The 19941-nt window shown below is 45.0% G+C and overlaps 1 protein-coding gene across 2 annotated transcripts in view; it reads right to left on the reverse strand.

The window, feature by feature from the left end:
• Positions 1-9977: 9977 nt before the first annotated feature.
• Positions 9978-19941, reverse strand: part of LOC140716675 (homeobox protein BarH-like 2) — a 37792-nt gene continuing 27828 nt past the window's right edge. The window contains exons 4-5 of one of the 2 annotated variants that reach the window (XM_073029497.1): positions 15762-15847; positions 10185-10326 (exon numbers count right to left, since the gene is read on the reverse strand). In XM_073029497.1, coding sequence (XP_072885598.1) covers positions 10320-10326; positions 15762-15847 — 93 coding nt within the window. In that variant the 3' untranslated portion in view covers positions 10185-10319. Of the gene's footprint in view, positions 10327-15761; positions 15848-19941 lie in introns of both variants that reach the window. The other variant, XM_073029496.1, reaches the window with a different exon arrangement.

A 19941-nucleotide genomic window follows, 5' to 3' on the forward strand; every position in this document is an offset into this window, starting at 1 on the left:
TATGTCTTTCCTGATGTGGTTTGTTAATCTCTAATTACTAGATCTCACTATTTGCAAGTTAACAGCTGTTGTTGATTGCTTATTGTCACGTTAAGCAATTAGCCTTCAACATTAAGTCGGCCATTATATTATCGTTTGTAAATTTCATGTAGTAGTTAGAAACACTTGTTCGAAGTCAAAGGAATTTCAATTAATATTTGAACCTGCCTTTCGTTAGTATGGTGAGAAATGCTGTCTTTTTATACCGTCTCCTTGCATACTGTAATGTATTGGTGAATTATAAAACCACCCTCAACTACAGCTACGCCAGGACTGGAGTTGCCTCTCTGTCTAGCTTGAGAAAATGGGGAAAAGCTCTTGAATGAGGGCAAAATGTAGTCAACGTTGGCTCACAGAACAAGTTCATCTCCCCCCCCCCCCCCATTCCCCCTTACTTACAGCACTTACCGCCCATTACGCTGCTGGTGTTTGGGGCAGCAATGAAGGTCCTTCATCTCTGACAGTGTTCAGGGCTTCCTTCATCATGTCAGAAGCTTCCTCTTGGTTTTCGCTACTGTCTGTCATGCAAGTCCCAGATGGAGACTCAGGAATACTGCCACACTCAGATGTAGAAGGATTCTTCATTGCTGTTTCTGTAACAGTTTTGTTTGACCAATCAGGGTTGTTAGCCCTGAGCTGAACCCCCGAACCTGGAGGACTGATGGACCACTCTTAGTCTGGCCTCTACCCTTTGACCTGTTTGGCATGGGTGACCCTACCAAGAGACAAAGTATAAAGCCCTGACTCCAGCCAACATAGCTCTCCAAGTCATTGAGGCAAGCGAGCCTCCAAACTAAATGACAAGGTTGTGGTCCTCTTGAAGCCTATTCCCATCAACTACCCCAAGTTCTATCAACAATAAACATCTGCTGGATGAACTCAATGGGTCGAGCAGCATCTGTGGAGGAAAAGGAGCTGTCAACGTTTTGTGTTAAAACCCTGCATCAGGTCTAAGAGTGGAGAGGGGAGACAGCCAGTATAAAGAGGAGATGGATAGTGGTGAGACAGGAATCTGAGGTGATTGGTGGACTGTGGAAGAGGGATGTAAGATAACAGGCAGGTAGTGCAGGTAGGCAAGGTGAGTGGGGTTTGGGAGAAAGTGGCAGGTGGATAAAACGCAGAGAGAAGGAGAAGTATATGGAGGGGCAGATGGAACCAGGTGAGGGATTGGGAGGGTGAAGGTTGCAGGGCAATGGTGAAGCTAGGGCAATGGTGAAGCTGAGGCAATGAGGGCTAGGGTATCGGAAGTGGCCCAAATGGTGGGGAGGTGGCGACATGGCAACATGTCCTGGATATACTGTAGGTGGGGAGGGACTGAACAAGGGGAGACAGTATGGATTCAAAGGATGAAAAGATAGGTTCAGTGGGGCGAGCAGGCAGAAACACTGGATCAGCCAGGACAGTCCTATTTATGGAACTTGGGTAAGAGATAGAAGTAGAAGTGTGGGGTTGAGGCACTATTAGGTTGGAAGCTGTGGAGAAAAGATCCCCTGGCGTGGTGAGATCTACGACAGTGTAGGGGATGATGGATCATGTTCATTAGGGAGGTCATGGTTCAGGGGTTAGTAAGAGGGATGTTATCTGGTCTCTATAAGGCAAAGGTCAGTCAGCCAGACTACAGTGGCACTGCTCTTGTCTGCAAGTTTGTGAATAGGTTGGGATCTATAGCCCAACTGCACAAACATTGAATTTTCCAGTTTTAGGTAACCATTCCTTCAAGTGGGTTGTTCCTATGCACCACCCCCACTCCACCCTCAACTTTCTTATCCTCCCATTTTTGTCCTGTTTCTCTCAACCCTGCCCCCATCCCCCCACCCATCTTTGTCCCCCTCACCTTCCCCTGGTTCCATCCACCTACTACACACACACAGTTTACCCAGTTTTCATCATCGCCCTTCCCTGTGTCTGGCTCTTGTTCTGTCTGCCATTGTCCTCTCCCCCAATGATTCTCACCCCCTTTATTCTAGCACTGGTTCCTGTTTATCTCCTCCAACAACCCCTGGACCACGACCCCACTTACAAACAGCAGGCCACCATCTCCCTCACTGCTATGGATCTCACCACATTGAGGAGATCTTTCCTCCATGGTCTGCAACCCACTTCTATCTCTTATCCGAGATCCACAAACAGGATGGTCCTGGTTAGCCACTGTTCCCTCTAAGCTGTGCAGGTACATGGCCACGCAGTGACTGAAATGCTCCCACACACATAGCCTTTGTTGCCGTGCAGCTATAATTTTCTTTTATATACTGTTAATATAATTTTGAAATTATGTTAATATAATTGTGAAATGCCCTATAATTAATTATGTGTTAATGAATATAATCCATAAATATTCTAAATAATAAATGTACCACAACCTTTACTTTGAAACATTTTAGAGCTTCAACGTACTTACATTGTCAGTGTTTCAAGTTACAACACTTAGAAATTGTAACAATAAACACAGAATGGAAGTTCGTAGCTCTTTGTTAATAAACCACTGGCCAACTGAACACCAAAACTATAATATGCATATTAGCAAAAAAAGACATTTAGCACAGTTTTCAGGCCACGTTAAAGTTTCCTGCTCAGAATAATGGTTGGTCTGCGCAATTGTAAAAAATAATTGTTATGAAATGTTATGATTGGCCCAGTGTTTCTGCCTGTTCTTGCCCCACTGATCACTTGAATCCATATTGTCTCCCCTTGTCCAGTTCCTTCCCACCTACAGTATATCCAGGACATGTCGCAAGCCTCCACCGTTTGGACAACTTCTGATTCCATAGCTCCCACCGTCTCAGCTTCACTATTGCCGTCCAATCTATAGACACCTCTATCTCCACCACGAAAGTCTTAAAGCATTTCTTTCTACAGCAAAGATCTTACAGGTTCCCCCCCCCCCCCCCACCCCACCACCACCTGGCTGAACTTGCTGTTACCTTAAACAACTTCTCTATTAGCGATACGGCATGGAGTAGGCCCTTCTGGTCCTTTGAGCCACGCCACCTGAGCATTTCCTGACAACCCCTATTTAACCCTAGCCTCGTCATGGGACCAATTATCCTACCCGTTACATCTTTCATCTATGGGAGGAAATCGGAGCACCCAGGGAAAACCCACGCATTCCATTGGGAAGATGTACAAAAGCTCCTTATAGAGGATGGCTGTACTGAACTTTGAACTCCAACTCTCCAGGCAGTGATAGTGTTACGTTAACTGCTACGCTACCTTTTGATTCATCTCCCTACAAATCAAAGCTGGAGCCATGAGCACCCGTATAGGGCCTAGCTACACCTCTCTTTTCCTTAACTACGCTCTCATCCCATCTCTCTCCAGACAGAATAGAGTTCCCCTAATCCTCACCTTTCACATTATTAGCCTCTGCTTTATCATTTTTACCACCTAAAATGCAAACCCACCACAGTCACATCTTCTCCTGACCCCTTTCTGCCTTCCACATGGAACACTCCCAGTGACTCCCTGGTCAACTCATCTCTCCCTACCCACCCCTGTCATCCCCCGGATCCTTCACCAAACCCCCTCCAAAATGGTGACAGTTGCTTCCTTCACACAGGTGGTGCTTGATCAGCGTGTTCCAGCAACTGCACCCAGTTTTTTAACATTCATCTACACACCAGGGACAATTTACAGTGGAAAATTAACCTACCAACCTAGATTTCTTTCAGATGTGGGAGGAAATTGGAGCACCCAGTGGAGAGCCCACGAGCTTGCAGGGATAACTTGCAAACTCTACACAAACAGCTCTGGAAGTCAGAACTAATCCTGTGTCTCTGAAGCCATTGAGTTCTGGGTTCAGTCCTGGTTTAAAGAGGTGGTATGCATGCTCTGGGGAAAGGAAATATAGGCAGATGTTTTTGAAGCTGGGCTGACAGATGTTGAAGATGTAATGTTTGCAGTTTTGGGGATGACATTAAATTTCATCAGGTTTTGGTAACTACTAGACAAGATTCCCTCCAGGTTACTGTGCTTTCATGGACTGACCTGGTGATGTGAGAGGGCACAGTTCTGGCCATTTGTACCACATAGAGTCATGGGGATCTATGGGACCTTCTATTAGGGAAAAGAACAGGGCAGGGGACAGAAGTGTTTGTAGGAGAACTCTGTATCTGGTGATCATAATTCCATTAGTTTCAAGATGGCTATGGAGAAGAATAGGTCTAGTCCTCACTTTGAGATTCTAAATTGTAGAACGGCCAATTTTGATGGTATCAGAAAGGATCTGGTGTTGATTGGGACAGGTTGATTTCCGGCAAAGGTGTTCTTGGTACAAGGGAGACCTTCAAGAGTGAGATTTTGAGATTGCAGAATTTGTATGTTCCTCTCAGAATAAAAGGCACAGATAAATGGTTTAGGGAACCTTGATTTTCAACAGATATTGAGGCCCTGGGTGGGTAAGTTATTGGAAGGTATTCTAAGGGACCAGATACGGCAGGAACTGATTAGTGATAGTTTACATGGCTTTGTGCATGGTGGGTCATGTCTAACCAATCTTATAGAGCTCTTTGTGGAGGTTACCAGGAAGGTTGATGAAGGAACAGCAATGGATGCTGTCTACATGGACTTTAGCAAGGCCTTTCACAAGGACACTCAGGGGACATTGGCATATTGGCCTTCATAAATCAAAGTATTTGAATACAGCAGTTGGGATATTATGTGGAAGCTGGTGAGGTCTAATCTGGCATATTGCATCCAGCTCCAGTCAATAGACAATAGACAATAGGTGCAGAAGTAGACCATTTGGCCCTTCGAGCCTGCACCGCCATTCTGAGATCATGGCTGATCATCTACTATCAATACCCGGCTCCTGCCTTGTCCCCATATCCCTTGATTCCCCTATCCATAAGATACCTATCTAGCTCCTTCTTGAAAGCATCCAGAGAATTGGCCTCCACTACCTTCCGAGGCAGTGCATTCCAGATCCCCACAACTCTCTGGGAGAAGAAGTTTTTCCTTAACTCTGTCCTAAATGACCTACCCCTTATTCTCAAACCATGCCCTCTGGTACTGGACTCTCCCAGCATCTGGAACATATTTCCTGCCTCTATCTTGTCCAATCCCTTAATAATCTTATATGTTGCAATCAGATCCCCTCTCAATCTCCTTAATTCCAGCGTGTACAAGCCCAGTCTCTCTAACCTCTCTGCATAAGACAGTCCGGACATCCCAGGAATTAACCTCGTGAATCTATGCTGCACTTCCTCTATAGCCAGGATGTCCTTCCTTAACCCTGGAGACCAAAACTGTACACAATACTCCAGGTGTTGTCTCACCAGGGCCCTGTACAAATGCAAAAGGATTTCCTTGCTCTTGTACTCAATTCCCTTTGTAATAAAGGCCAACATTCCATTAGCCTTCTTCATTGCCTGCTGCACTTGCTCATTCACCTTCAGTGACTGATGAACAAATACTCCTAGATCTCTTTGTATTTCTCCCTTACCTAACTCTACACCGTTCAGATAATAATCTGCCTTCCTGTTCTTACTCCCAAAGTGGATAACCTCACACTTATTCACATTAAACGCCATCTGCCAAGTATCTGCCCACTCACTCAGCCTATCCAAGTCACCCTGAATTCTCCTAACATCCTCATCGCATGTCACACTGCTACCCAACTTAGTATCATCAGCAAACTTGCTGATGTTATTCTCAATGCCTTCATCTAAATTGTTGATGTAAATCGAAAACAGCTGTGGTCCCAATACTGAGCCCTGTGGCACCCCACTAGTCACTACCTGCCATTCCAAGAAACACCCATTCACCGTTACCCTTTGCTTTCTATCTGCCAACCAGTTTTCTATCCATGTCAATATCTTCCCCCCAATGCCATGAGCTCTGATTTTACCCACCAATCTCCTATGTAGGACCTTATCAAATGCCTTCTGAAAATCGAGGTACACTACATCCACTGGATCTCCCTTGTCTAACTTCCTGGTTACATCCTCGAAAAACTTCAATAGATTAGTCAAGCATGATTTGCCCTTGGTAAATCCATGCTGGCTCGACCCAATCCTATCACTGCTATCTAGATATGCCACTATCATCTACTTACAAGAAAGATATCAATAAGATTGAGAGAGTACAGAGAAAATTTACAAGGATGTTGTTGGGTCTTGAGGACCGGAGTTAGAGAGAAAGGGTGAATCAGTTAGGACGTTATTCCCCAGAGCGCAAGAGAATGAGGGGAAATTTGACAGATGTGTATACAATTGTGAAGGCTATAGATAGGTCAAATGCAAGTATGCTTTTTCCACTGAGGTTGGGTGAGTCAAGAATTAGAGGTCATAGGTTAAGAGTGAAAGGTAAAATGTTTAAGGGGTATCTGAGAGGTAACTTCTTTACTCAGGGGGTAGTGAGAGTGTGGAACGTGCTGCCAGTAGAAGTGGTGAATGCAGGTTTGATTTCAATACTTAAGAGAAAGTTGGATAAGTACTTCAATGGGAGGGGTATGGAGAACTATGGTCTGCATGCAGATTGATAGTAATAGTTCGGCATGAACTAGATGGGCCAAAGGGACTGTTTCTGTGCTGAGGTACTCTATGACTCTATCACTATACTGGAACAGCTTGACCATTGGCTTAACTAGCTGTGAAATGCAGCCCTTCATTACTGTAGCTCAGATGATGTTTGGCTTCATAGCTGCTTTCTTCACATTGTATGGAATGACTTGAATTTGCAGAGACAAGCTTCGATGATGGTGCACATCAAAGGAGGAAGCCAAGATGGATTATCTTGCCAACACTTTTGGATGAATGTGATTGCAAATAGTTCAACCTTATGTTTAACACTCACATGATGAACCCTGCATCATAGAGAGCGGGGATGTTCTTGGAATCTCCTCCTCCCATTGGCTGTTTAATTGTCCACCACAATTCATGACTAGATGCGATATGATGGCAGAGTTTAATCTGATAAATCAGCTATGAGATCACTTCAGTCTAGTCTATGCTACTTTTTCCTGCTCAGTCACAGCTTCACTAGGTTGGTATCACAATACGTTTAGGTAGGACTGCTGCAGTTTTCCATACTAATATTGATGCTCATGCCTGACATCTGAATAGTCTGCAAATCCCAATGTTTTGAGTAGATATCATGAACATTTGGTTACCGTTTTCCAAAACTTTATAGATTTTGAAATTATTTCTGTGGATCGGAGGGTAGAAAATGTAACCCCACTGTTTAAGACAGAAAGGGAACTACCAATCAGTTAGCTTCATCTCAGCCATAGCAATTATACTGGTACCTCTTCTCATTACTACCATCAGGGATGAAATACAGGAGCCTGAAGACCCACACTCAACATCTTAGAAACAGCTTCTTCCCCACCATCATCAGATTTCTGAATGGTCTATGAAACACTATTCCTCTTTTGCATTATTTATTTATTTGTTTGTTTTTATTGGTTTTTTTTGTCTTGCACTGTATTACCAAAAAAAACAACAAATTTCAGGACATATATTAATGATAATAAACCTGATTCTGAAAGACATGGTAACACATTGAAAAGAAAGGGACTGAGCAAAATTAGGATGGAGTTATAAAATGAATTATGTTTATTAATCTACTGGAACTCTTGAGGAAGTAACTACAGCGGAGGAGGAAAGAGTGAATCATGATTCTTTGAAGAGATTCCACACAACAATCATAAGAATGCATTTTCTGATGTGGAGTGAGGATTATTGGATAAGAAGGAAAGAGTAGGAATAAATTTGTGGCTCTTGGGTTACCCAGCTGTAAACAGTGGGCATTGCAGACATCAATACTCAGGCCCCAGATACTTACAATAACTTCACCATGGACGGTCCCAAATACAGGAGGGTTGGGCATGGAGCTAACAACCCCATCCCATAAAAACCCAGAGCTACAGAAACACCAACAGAAGTTCCAAAGATCCCATTCCTAGGCGAGGAAGGACCTTCGCCTAGAAGACGTATGAACTTGTGTGATGAAAGTGGAAGCCACAGGATTTGTCAGTCTTCAGCCCAGACAGAGGACTCTAGCAGGCTGCTGACAGAATCCTATGCCTCAGCAAAAGGATGATGGACTTAAGAAGAAGATTCTCACAATCTATGTTAGCAAGTTTGCAGAGGCACCAAATGTCATATTTCTGAGTTTGCTAATAATACTGAACAAGGTAGGAATGTGAATAGTAAGGAGAATATGAAGAAGTTTCAGAAATATGAACCAGTGGAGATGGAAGAAATATAATGGATGAATAATATTGAACAAAAATGTGAAGTTATACACTTTGGTGTACAAAACAACAAAAGTAGTTCTTAAGGAGACACAAGAGATTCTGCAGATTCTGGAAGTCACAAGCAATCAGTCCTCATGAAAGATCTCGACCTAAAACAGACTGTTCATTTCCCTCTATAGATGCTGCCTGACCTGATGCCTGCTGGGTTCCCCCAGCATTTTGTGTGTTTTGCTCAAAGTGGTTTTTAAGATGATGGGTAATATAGATGTTCAAAGGGACCTGGTTGAACTTATGCACATTTCACTGAAAGGTAGTGCAAGCAAGTAGGGGAGTAAATGGTACATTACCAAAGGGTTTGACTACAGGGGTAGAGATGTCTTAATGCAACTATGTAGACCTTGACGAGATCACACCTGGAAGAACATGTACAGTTTTGGTCTTCTTAGTTTGAGAAGGATGTACTTGCCCAATGCAGCAAAGATTTACTAGACTGACTCCAGAGACATTGGGTTTGGGATTTGAGAAGAGTGAATGGACCACACCCGTATTATCAAGATTTTAGAAGAATGAGAGGAGAATGTCAAAGTTATGAAATTCCATTAGGTCTCAACAGGCTGGATACAGGGAGAACAATTCACCTGCATGTGAAGTCTCGAGCCACAGGTCACCTCCCAGAAAATAGAGGACAGAGATGAAGAGAAATTCCCACGTACAGAGAATGGTGAACCTTTGCAATTCTCTAACAGAGCAAAACAGAGGTCATTAGATTTCTGGATATTAAAGGAATGGAAGGATATGGGGACAGTGTGGGAAAATAGTGCTGAGGTAAATTAGCCAGATACTCTTGCTCTTATTTGGTATATTCTTCTGCTCTTTATTTAAATTTAAGATTCTGTTTTTTGGATTGAATTAAGTTACCCTCCATCTTAATATAAAATTCTCCTATATTAAGATCCCTTTTAACTCTTTTTTTACTTCAATCTATATCTGGGATATAGTTATGCCATTGATTTTCTCACCTTGTTACAAGTGTTGTAATTCAATGGAAGTGCCTCCATTTCTACTCGGAACCGAGCTGTTCGCAGTCCTTCAACAGAACCTCATTGGTTATTACACGGACCACGACATGGATCCTCCCCTCCCACTTCTCCGGCCCTGAGGAGTTGTCCTTAACCCTGGCACCAAATACCTATCCTTCAGGATTCACAAGGGTGACTGCAGGGAAAGGGATCTAACACTCCCCTTTCACTCCTCGAATCCGAATGGCCCCAGGTACCACACTGCCGTGGTCAGTTTTTCTTCATTCACACAGGCTGCGAGAACCTTGTTGGGCAAGGGCAGGGGCTGAGGCCGGGCCAACACCACCTTCTCGATCCCCATACCATCACCACCCCTTGTCCCACCTCACCGAACATTTTTGAAAGCGACATAAACTTAAGGTAAATGCAGATGTCCCCGCTTTACGAATGTTCACTTTACGCCGCTTCGCTTTTACAAAAGATCTACATTAGTAAGCTGTTTTCGCATTACAAAGAGGATTTTCGCTTTTACGAAAATGTTTCCCATATAAATTAATGGTTCCTCGCTTTACGCCATTTCAGCTTAAGAAAGGTTTCATAGGAACGCTCTACCTTTGTAAAGAGGGGGACACCTGTACAGCAGAGATTGAATCAAATATGAAAGAACAGACCGAACAGATGAAATCAAGACCAACTGAAATGGTGACTTTAGCAGAATAACACACAATACTTTATTTAAATTTCCCTTATACACAGAGAATTGGCTCCCAGCTCCCATTAAATTAATGTCATTATTTACATGCAGCTGCTGTCGTGTGCAGATGCTGGGCTGACCCTACTGCACTCTCTGGCCTCCACTGGAACCAAAGGCAAAGTCCCACAGCATCAGGACAGAGTGAAGAATAAAACAGCTTGTTGTGTTACTCATTTTTCTCAGGAAAGGCATGGCTCCAGTTCTTGTGCTGATCTGGCCTCCTTCTCCTCAGCCTCGATTTCCTCCGTTGTAGGGATGGAGTTTTTCTTTGGCCTCCCCTTGGGCTTGGTTGGAGCCTCTTGGCCTCCTTTCAGTACCTGCATTGAAGAAATGGGTTTAAGCAACTGGCAAGTGATGATTGCTGAATAAGGTCATGGGGGAGATCTGAAACCCATCTAAACACACTTTAGGCTGAAATTCCACAGCACAGGGAAGCAAGCAGACAAGGTGGATCTGTTCATCTGCATTCAGATGGACACAATATCTATATTACTTCCCAATAACTGGTGCCACTTGCTCTGCTCACATTACCTCCAGGCAATGGTGCCAAAGATCATGCTTAAAGAGAACCGGTGACTTTTAAACGCTGAAGGAAGTGTGGATGGAATAATTTGAGAGAAAATGGCTGACAAGATTGAAGAGATACTCAGCTGCCTTGTCAGTGATGGAGTGAGGGGAAGGAAGTTCTCCAGGCACTCATCCCACTAATAACAGAAATTCTGCTGGACACTGCAGCACAGATATGGCTGTACTGACAGTAAGTTCAGTAACTTGTTCAGATGAGAAGACTGCTCATAGAATTGTACAGCATGGAAATGAGCCTTCTCAGTCCATCTTGTCCACCTCAGCCGTTATGTCTGCCTACACTAAGCTAATTGACCTGCGTTACACCCTCATCCACATTCCTGTTCAATCACCTTTTCGATGCCATAACTGTATCTTTCCCCATCACCTCCTCTGTCAGCTCATTCCAGATATTAACCACCTTTGTGTAGAAAAGCCTGCCCCTCAGATCTCCAGTTTTCTCCCCTCTCACTTTATATCTGTGCCCTCTAGCTCTAGACCCACCAGCCTCGGGAAAAAGATGCTATTGACCCAATCTATGCCCCTCATTAACATTTATAAGGTCCTTTCCTCAGTCTCCTATGTTCCAGTGAGGATAAGCCCGGTTTACCTGACCTCTCTCTGCATAACGAGAGACCTCCATCACAGGGATACGTCATCTCCCCTGTCACCATGCGGCACTCACAAGAGCCACCATCAACACTTGCCTTTCTCGTGACTCATGGCACTACACATCGCCCCCTCAATCCCACGCATCACTGACGCAGCCTTTGACTGATGTCTCTCATCTCACCAGGAGAGCCACATCCTCAACACCAGCGGGAACACAGGCCGTTGCTGAGAGTGAGGTGGAAGATCACTCCCTTTAGATAGATAGATAGATAGATAGATAGATAGATAGATACTTTATTCATCCCCATGGGGAAATTCAACATTTTTTCCAATGTCCCATACACTTGTTGTAGCAAAAACTCATTACATACAATACTTAACTCAGTAATAATATGATATGCATCTAAATCACTAACTCAAAAAGCATTAATAATAGCTTTAAAAAAAAAGTTCTTAAGTCCTGGCAGTTGAATTGTAAAGCCTAATGGCATTGGGGAGTATTGACCTCTTCATCCTGTCTGAGGAGCATTGCATCGACAGTAACCTGTCGCTGAAACTGCTTCTCTGTCTCTGGATGGTGCTATGTAGAGGATGTTCAGGGTTTTCCATAATTGACCGTAGCCTACTCAGCGCCCTTCGCTCAGCTACCGATGTTAAACTCTCCAGTACTTTGCCCACGACAGAGCCCGCCTTCCTTATCAGCTTATTAAGACGTGAGGCGTCCTTCTTCTTAATGCTTCCTCCCCAACACGCCACCACAAAGAAGAGGGCGCTCTCAACAACTGACCTATAGAACATCTTCAGCATCTCACTGCAGACATTGAATGACGCCAACCTTCTAAGGAAGTACAGTCGACTCTGTGCCTTCCTGCACAAGGCATCTGTGTTGGCAGTCCAGTCTAGCTTCTCGTCCAACTGTACTCCCAGATACTTGTAGGTCTTACTGTACTCCCAGATACTTGTAGGTCTTAACCTGCTCCACACATTCTCCATTAATGATCACTGGCTCCATATGAGGCCTAGATCTTTCAGGGAGGTTGTTCCTGCTGTTGTGGGTTAGAATTGAGCTGAAACCATTGTAACCATCAGACTGGAGGAGCCCTTCCCCGAGGCTGAGAATAAAGTAGAATGTAGGTTTCTAGAGGTGGTCAGTGCAGCGCTTGTTGGCAGAGACAGGACACCGAAGGCAGGACAGAGAACCAAGTAAATAATGAAGGAATTTTCCAAGGACGTCTAACCAGTGTTCAGTTCTGAATATTCATGGAGAGGGCCCTGATTGCTAAGAAGGGCAGAAGAAATAGAGCAGTGAAATGGAGTCTTCAATAATCCCATCGCAGACCACTGAAGAATGGGGAAGAAGTTACGATGGATTCAGAAGAACTTTATTAATGCATTTCCAATCCAAAAAGGAAGAAGGGTTTGCTAGATTTCATTCTAAAATATAAGCTGAAACAGTGAGGCGATACTGAGGGAAGAGTGGGCTTGATTATTTCTCCCACTCCGACTCTTGAGAATCAATCTGGTAAGCCTTTGCCACACGCTTCATTTCAACTATATCCTTCCTCAGATAGGAGACCAGACCTGTACAACTGGAGCAACATGTTTCTATACTTGCACCAGAGGCCATCATACTTGTTTGCCTTCCACCGTGAGCAAATTAGAGTTATAGAGTAATGCAGTAGTGATAGAGGCCCTTCAGCCCATTGACTCCATGCCGACCACAGTGCTGATCACAGTGTGTTAAACTCGGCAAGTTCCAACACTGTAAGTGTGTTGTCACATTCCTCCTGTCCCCTTTACAACAGGTTGCCTCCTCCGGGACCCACCGGATTGTTTCACCATCAATATCAATGGCACTGCTATGGGTCATAGTGCCCAGGGCCTGAACTCTGCTCCAGAGGCTCCTTTCACTGCAGTGTGAGGGATATCTGCCCACCCCAGGGACACCAAGCTCACATGTCACCATGGTGCATAGTCAGTGCTCCCAGCTGTGTAAGTGGGACAATCCCAGGTCACTGCCAGACGCCAGAGAGTCACCATCCAGCTGGGCGCAAAAAAGGCCGAGTCCCATCCAGCCCCGGCACAGACAGGGCAGAGGCCAGGTACTCATTGACCTCCCAATGACCCACCATAGTGTCCAGTAAGACCTTCGCCATCCAATGGCCTATGAGGGCGTCTCTGGCATGGTGATTTCCCAGTTACCACCTGGCCCCAGTTTGGCCAGACACCTGGCTTCAGATCAAGGGAGAGCTGGCAACCCCCCAGTCCAGATTAGACTGTCCTCCCCCCTGGGCTCAGACTCTCTCCCCACCCTCAGTCTGTGCTCCCCCGGGCTCAGTCCCACTTCCCGCTCCTTAGCCTCTCCCCCCCACTTGGGCTCAGCCCTCTACCCACCCCCTGGTCTGGATACCGATGTCCGCAGCAAGCTCTGCCCGTGTTCCGGGTACAGGTGAACACACCCTGTCGCTCAGTAACCTGGGAGTGGCCGCTCTCCTCCACCCACCAACCCCGAGCTCACTCTGACCATGTGAGTGCCCCACCGATTGGGCATTAGTCTCCCAGAACCCAGCAACGTGTCAACAGTAGCTCTGGCACCATCCCCACCCACCCTTCTGACCCAGAAGGTCTGCAGGATAGCGCAGACAGATCTGGATGATGGGCTCCACTTCTGGATGGTCCCAGATAGGCTTCAAATGCAGAGTTGAGTTGGAAAGCTTTATTGCCCTACAGACTGGACGCCAGGAGGCATCTTCCACTGCCTCACATTTCCTTTCAAGAACCAGGGAATAATTAGAGGGGAACGATACCGACAGAGTGTGTGGGCCTGGCTCAAAGGTGCATGCACAAGGGGCCCATTCACTGGTCAATGTGCCAGCCGGGATACGGTGGTGGAGGGACAAGGGATGACAAGAGCTGCCTGGCGACATTGTGATTTCCAGCCAGCAGATGCCCTATCCCTAATAACTGCCAATCCCAGGATTTCCTGAGACACTTTGGGCAGAGAGAGCACAGCAGCAACATGTAATCAGGGGTGAGTATTCTGTTTATTCAATCTGTTCAATGGGGCATCAGGAGCAGGGCTGATTTCTCACCTCAGCACCACTTTCCTGCATGATCCCCAACCCCCTGATTCCCTGAACATCCAGGAATTATAGTGCTGAATGAACTGAGTGACTGACTACACAGCCACCAGGATAGAAGACTCAACCACTCCCCACCCTCTGAATGAAGCTCTCTCTCCTCCTCTCTGTCCTAAACATCCTGAAATCGTGGCCCTTGGTCCGGGTCTCCTCAGTCAGAGGACGCACATTCCTTGCATCTACAGTGTCTGAAGAGTTCCTTAACAATTCTGAAATAAAGGCATAAAATATCAGAAACACTCCACGGGTTTGCATTTGTGGAAAGAGAAGCCTGTGTTGATGTTTCAGGGCAAAGAAGCTGCATTAGAACTTGGAGAAAGGAAACCGGGTACTTTTAAAGTTTTAAGAAGAGTGAAGGTCAGAGGGGAAACCTCAGATATAGTGAGGCCAGGAAAAGTGAATTTTCTTCAGGAATTCTCCTCTGCTTCTTCTAAACTCTAGAGAGTACACTCCCACGCTACTCAATCTCTCCACATGTGACAAAGCCACCATCCCTCAAAGCAGTCTGGGTGAATCTTTGTTGGACTGTCTATAAGGCAACTACATCCTTTCTCAGGCAAAGACACTGCTGGAACTGTACTGAAAACGTCAAATGCAGTCTCACTATTCAGAAACAGGCCCTTCAGTCTTGCCAACTTTTTGCCCGTCTACACTACTCTCTTGTGCCCACACTGGGTCTCTATCCGCCACCTTCTCTGGCTATGAGTTCTATCATGCTCAAGGATTCTGTGAGGCAACGTCATTGGTGTGAGTTTGTATCAGTCACTCTCTGTGTCAAATACATTCCCTTCAAATCTCATTTAAAACTCACCTGTGTGGCCACTTTCAGAGAATTTGAGTATCAATGGCCCGCTCGCTGTTCATCAACGTCCCTTAGCACCCTACCATTTACAGTATATGTCCTACCCTTTTTGACCTCACTAAGTACACCTCCTTGCAATTGTTGGGATTAAATTCCATCTGCCCGTGCTCTGCCCATCTTCCACCTGATCTACAGTATATCTTGTTGTAACCCCAGACAATGTTCTTCACTATCCACAGCATCACCAATTTTTGTGTCATCTGTACATTTGCTTCTTCACTTCACATCCAAGTCGATATATTTTCACAAACAACAATGGTCCCAGCACCAATCCCTGGAGTTTATGGAGTCGGGTTCTGAGATTTGAATCTGTTTATACTGGATGAAAAAAAATCTGATATCTTCACAATCATAATGAACAAAGATTATACTGTAATCATGGATGAATGAGCATGAAAAAATAAATGCTGTACATTTAAAAAAAAGTTTAGGAGCACCTCTAGTTAATTTAGAACATTGAAAACCTACAACACAATACAGGCCCTTTGGCCCACAATGCTGTGCCAAACATGTACTTACTTTAGAAATTATCTCGGATTACCCATAGCCCTCTATTTTTCTAAGCTCCATGTACCTATGCAAGAGTCTCTTAAAAGACCCTATTGTATCCACTTCCACCACCATCGCCGGCAGCCGCCCATTCCACGCACTCACCACTCTCTGCGTAAAAAAATTGTTTTCCTCAAATTACTGTGGTGCCTTTGAGACAGGGGAAATATGTACCCAACAAATGTAAACAAAATCAAAGCTTAACACATTCCAGCACAATTAATGTGTTGAAGTTATGATTTATTGTTACTCAGTGTGTATCTTCTTGCTTCTTAAGAAACAGCAATTGCAACAAATTCCAGTCAGCAATTTGTCATGGAATGTTACAACTGAACCTGTTGCCTCTTCTTCTCTTAGACGCAGAGAATTGTACTACACAGAAACGCACTACCCAGCTTATCAATGCTGATCTTCATTGATCCCATTCGCCTGCATTAGGTTCATAACCCTCTGCACCTTTCCTATCCATGTACCCATTCAAATACAGTGCAGAGGGATGAATGTTGTACTTGTCTGCCTCAAGCTGCCTCTTCCTCTTCCCACCACCATCTGTGGAAAATTTACCCCCTCAGATCTCCTTGAATGTCTCCCTTCTCACCTGAGTGCAGTGGAAATATCTCAGGCTGCATTGTGCATTCTGACCTTTCACTGTCCCCAGCCACTACAGTGCAATTAGTTCTGGCTGGAATGTTAACAATGAAGACCAGACTGTTTCAACTAATCAGGTTTCTAATTTGTCAAGGCATTGTGAGGCCTGCCTTGGACCTTCTCTGGGTTCCCTGTTTCTCAGCTCAGTCTAGGGGAGGGTGATTGCAATACTGGATGGATACAGGCCATTCAGCCCAACCAGTCTCTGCTGTCCTTCACCCAGCTCATCTGAACTTCTTGTGTTTGCCCCATATCCTTCGAAGCACCACACCTCCAAGGGCTTCTTAAACCATACTGTTGTACCTTCCTCTGGCAGCTCACCACCCTCTGCTGAAAAAGTTGCCCCTTTTCTCCTCTCACACTGTATCCATTGACTCTATCTGGACTCCCCTACCCTGGGGAAAAGACTGTTACCATCCACCTTTCAGAGTTTTTAACACTTCTATCAGGTTGCCCCTCATTTACCCGCACGCTGAGGAATAAAGACCCAGCCTGAGCAAGTTCTCCCTATAACTCAGGCCCTCTAGTTCTGGCAACAACCTCGTAAATCTTTGCACTCTTTTCAGATTAACCACATCTTTCCAAAAACAGGGTGACCAAAACTGTATATAGTACTCCAAGGCTTGTACAACTGCAACATAATATTCCAACTCCTTTACTCAGTGCCTTGATTGATGAAGGCCAGAGTGCTAGGTGCTTTCTTCCCCACCCTGACTACCTGTGAGCCAATTTTCAATGAACTCTGCACTGTACTCCTAGTGTAAGTCCCTCTGTTTTCCCTTACACTCCCTGGTGTCCTACCTTCATAGTATAAGTCCTAATTTGGTTTGACTTTCCAAAATGCAAGCCTTCACAATTATCTGTATTGAAATTGATTTGCCACCCCTTGACCTAATTCCCTAATTGATCAAAATCCCCCCTGTACTCTACAATAACCTTTCACACTATCGACTTAGTCACCTTATCGACCTGTTCTGCTACCTTAAGGAATCCTTGGACATCTACACCAAAGTTACACTGCTCCACAACACATCCTGGGGCCCTAGCGTTTATTATGTATACCCTATCCAAGTTAGTCCTACAAAAATGCGTCACTTCATATTTTCAGAGTTAAGTTCTATTTTCCCTTTCTCTGCTCACCTTTCTGTTCTGCACCCTAAGGCTACTTACCTCACTTTCTAGAACACAACCAACTTTTATATTATTTGGAAACTTACTAATCATATTTCCTACATTCACATCCATATATCAACAGCAGGGGTCCCAGCACTGATCCCTATGGTACATCACTGGTCATAGACTTTCAATCACAAAAAAGCCCTCAACCCCACTCCCTTGTCTACAACCCAAATTCAGATCATGGTAGTGTTTGTCGTATTTGGTGGTGACAGGAAACCTGTGCAGGAGAGTATTTAATGTGGAAAAGCCATTGCACTGGGGCAGGTCCACTCTTTCGACCTCAGAAGTTCGGGTCCAGTGGTACAAACAAATATCACCAACTGAGGTCTACAGGTCTGAGGTTGCAGTGGAAGACCATGACATCTTTGACTTGTCATGCCATTCGCTCTCCACAGAGTATAACCGAACCACCTCCCTGGTCATTGGATCTCACTGTAGATCTCATCCACCCGGTCCACTGCATCTGACTTCACATGCTAGTACAGGCATGTCCCTATCTCACTGGAGTATGAGGCCCACCGGCTACCCTCACCTGGTTTAGCCCGCCTGTCGAAGTGGTGTATCATGGTGTAGCCGTTGTTGCATGCAAAAACTTGTTGGATTCACAGGAGAGAGCTGAGTGACCCAGTGAGGACCGACGGTGAGTGAGCTGCCCCAAAATGGACATGACAAGCTCCTTCACCAGAGGTGCTACCCCTCCCTCCACACCACATACAACCAAATTCAAATACGATTTGTAAAATAGTTCTGGATTCCACGGGCTCCAATTTTTTGGACATAAGGTTGCTGCTATTCATTGATTATAGCTCAGTGTTCAACACCATTATCTCTTCACTACTGATCAATAAGCTCTAAAACATGGGCCTCTGTACTCCTCTCTGAAACTAGATACTCAGCGTCCTTATTGGGAGACCACAGTCAGTGCAGATCAGGAATAACATCTACCCTTCACTGACTATCAACAATGGTGCACCTCAGGTATATGAGCTTAGCCTATTGTTCTACTTTCTCTACACTCATGACTGTGTGGCTAGGCATAGCACAAATGCCATCTATAAATTAATTGATGACACAACTGTTGATGGCAGAATATCAGATGGTGATGAAGAGGCGTACAGGAGTGAGGTAGATTGGTTGGTTGAGTGGTGTTGCAACAATAACCTTGCACGCAACATCAGCAAGACCAAGGAACTGATTGTGGACTTCAAGAAGGGGAAGTTGGGAGAACACAAATCAGTCTTCGTTGAGAGGTCAACGGTGGGAAGGGTGAGCAGCTTCAAGTTCATGGGTGTCAACATCTCAGGGATCTATCCCGGGCCCAATATATTGATGTAATAATGAAGAAGGCATGCCAGCAGCTAAACTTCAATGGGAGTTTAATGACATTTAGTTTGTCACCAAAACTTCTTCAGAGTCAAAATTTCTATTGCATCACAGCCTGGTATGGAGGCTATAATGTTTAGGATTGCAAGAGGCTGTAGAGGCTTGTAGACTTATCCATTGACATCATGGGTAGGCATTCCCCACCATCAAGGACATCTTCAAGAGGGGGTGCCTCAAGAAGGTGGCATCCATCATTAAGCACCCTCACCATCCGGGACATGCCCTCATCAGGAAGGAGATACAGGACCCACACTCAATGTTTGAAGAACAGCTTCTTCACCTTCACCATCAGATTTCTGAATGGTCCATGAATCCATGAACACCACCTCGTTTTTTGTCTTTTCAATAATTGATTTATTTTGTAAGTCATAGTAATTTTTATGTCTAGTACAGTACAGGTGCCTCAAAACAACTAATTCCATGACATGTCAGTGATAATAGACCTGATTCTGATCAACCACATTCTCCTTATGAAAGCACATAGTCCTCTTGACAAAGCTATGGTGACTTTTCCTGCTGAATTCCTGCCTCTCCAACTGCAGATTAACTGCCCTTCAACATATTTACCAGAAATTTTCCACCACTGATATCAGACTCAGTGGCTGTAACTGCCTGTCTTCTCCCTGCTGCACTCCCCTGTAACTGCCTGTCTTCTCCCTGCTGCACTCCCCTGTAACTGCCTGTCTTCTCCCTGCTGCACTCCCCTGTAACTGCCTGTCTTCTCCCTGCTGCACTCCCCTGTAACTGCCTGTCTTCTCCCTGCTGCACTCCCCTGTAACTGCCTGTCTTCTCCCTGCTGCACTCCCCTGTAACTGCCTGTCTTCTCCCTGCTGCACTCCTTGAACAAAAGCCCGGGGCTTGGTGCTCAAAACAGAAAAGCAGAATATTCTTTGCAGTGGCACTGAGTGATGTTAATGTTCAAAGGGACTCAGGTATGCTTGTATACAAGCCACTGAAAGTCAACAAGTGATTAGAATGTCAAAGGGTGCATTATC

Source organism: Hemitrygon akajei, chromosome 26 (genome assembly GCF_048418815.1).
Source record: "Hemitrygon akajei chromosome 26, sHemAka1.3, whole genome shotgun sequence".
NCBI classification, from domain to species: Eukaryota; Metazoa; Chordata; class Chondrichthyes; order Myliobatiformes; family Dasyatidae; genus Hemitrygon; species Hemitrygon akajei.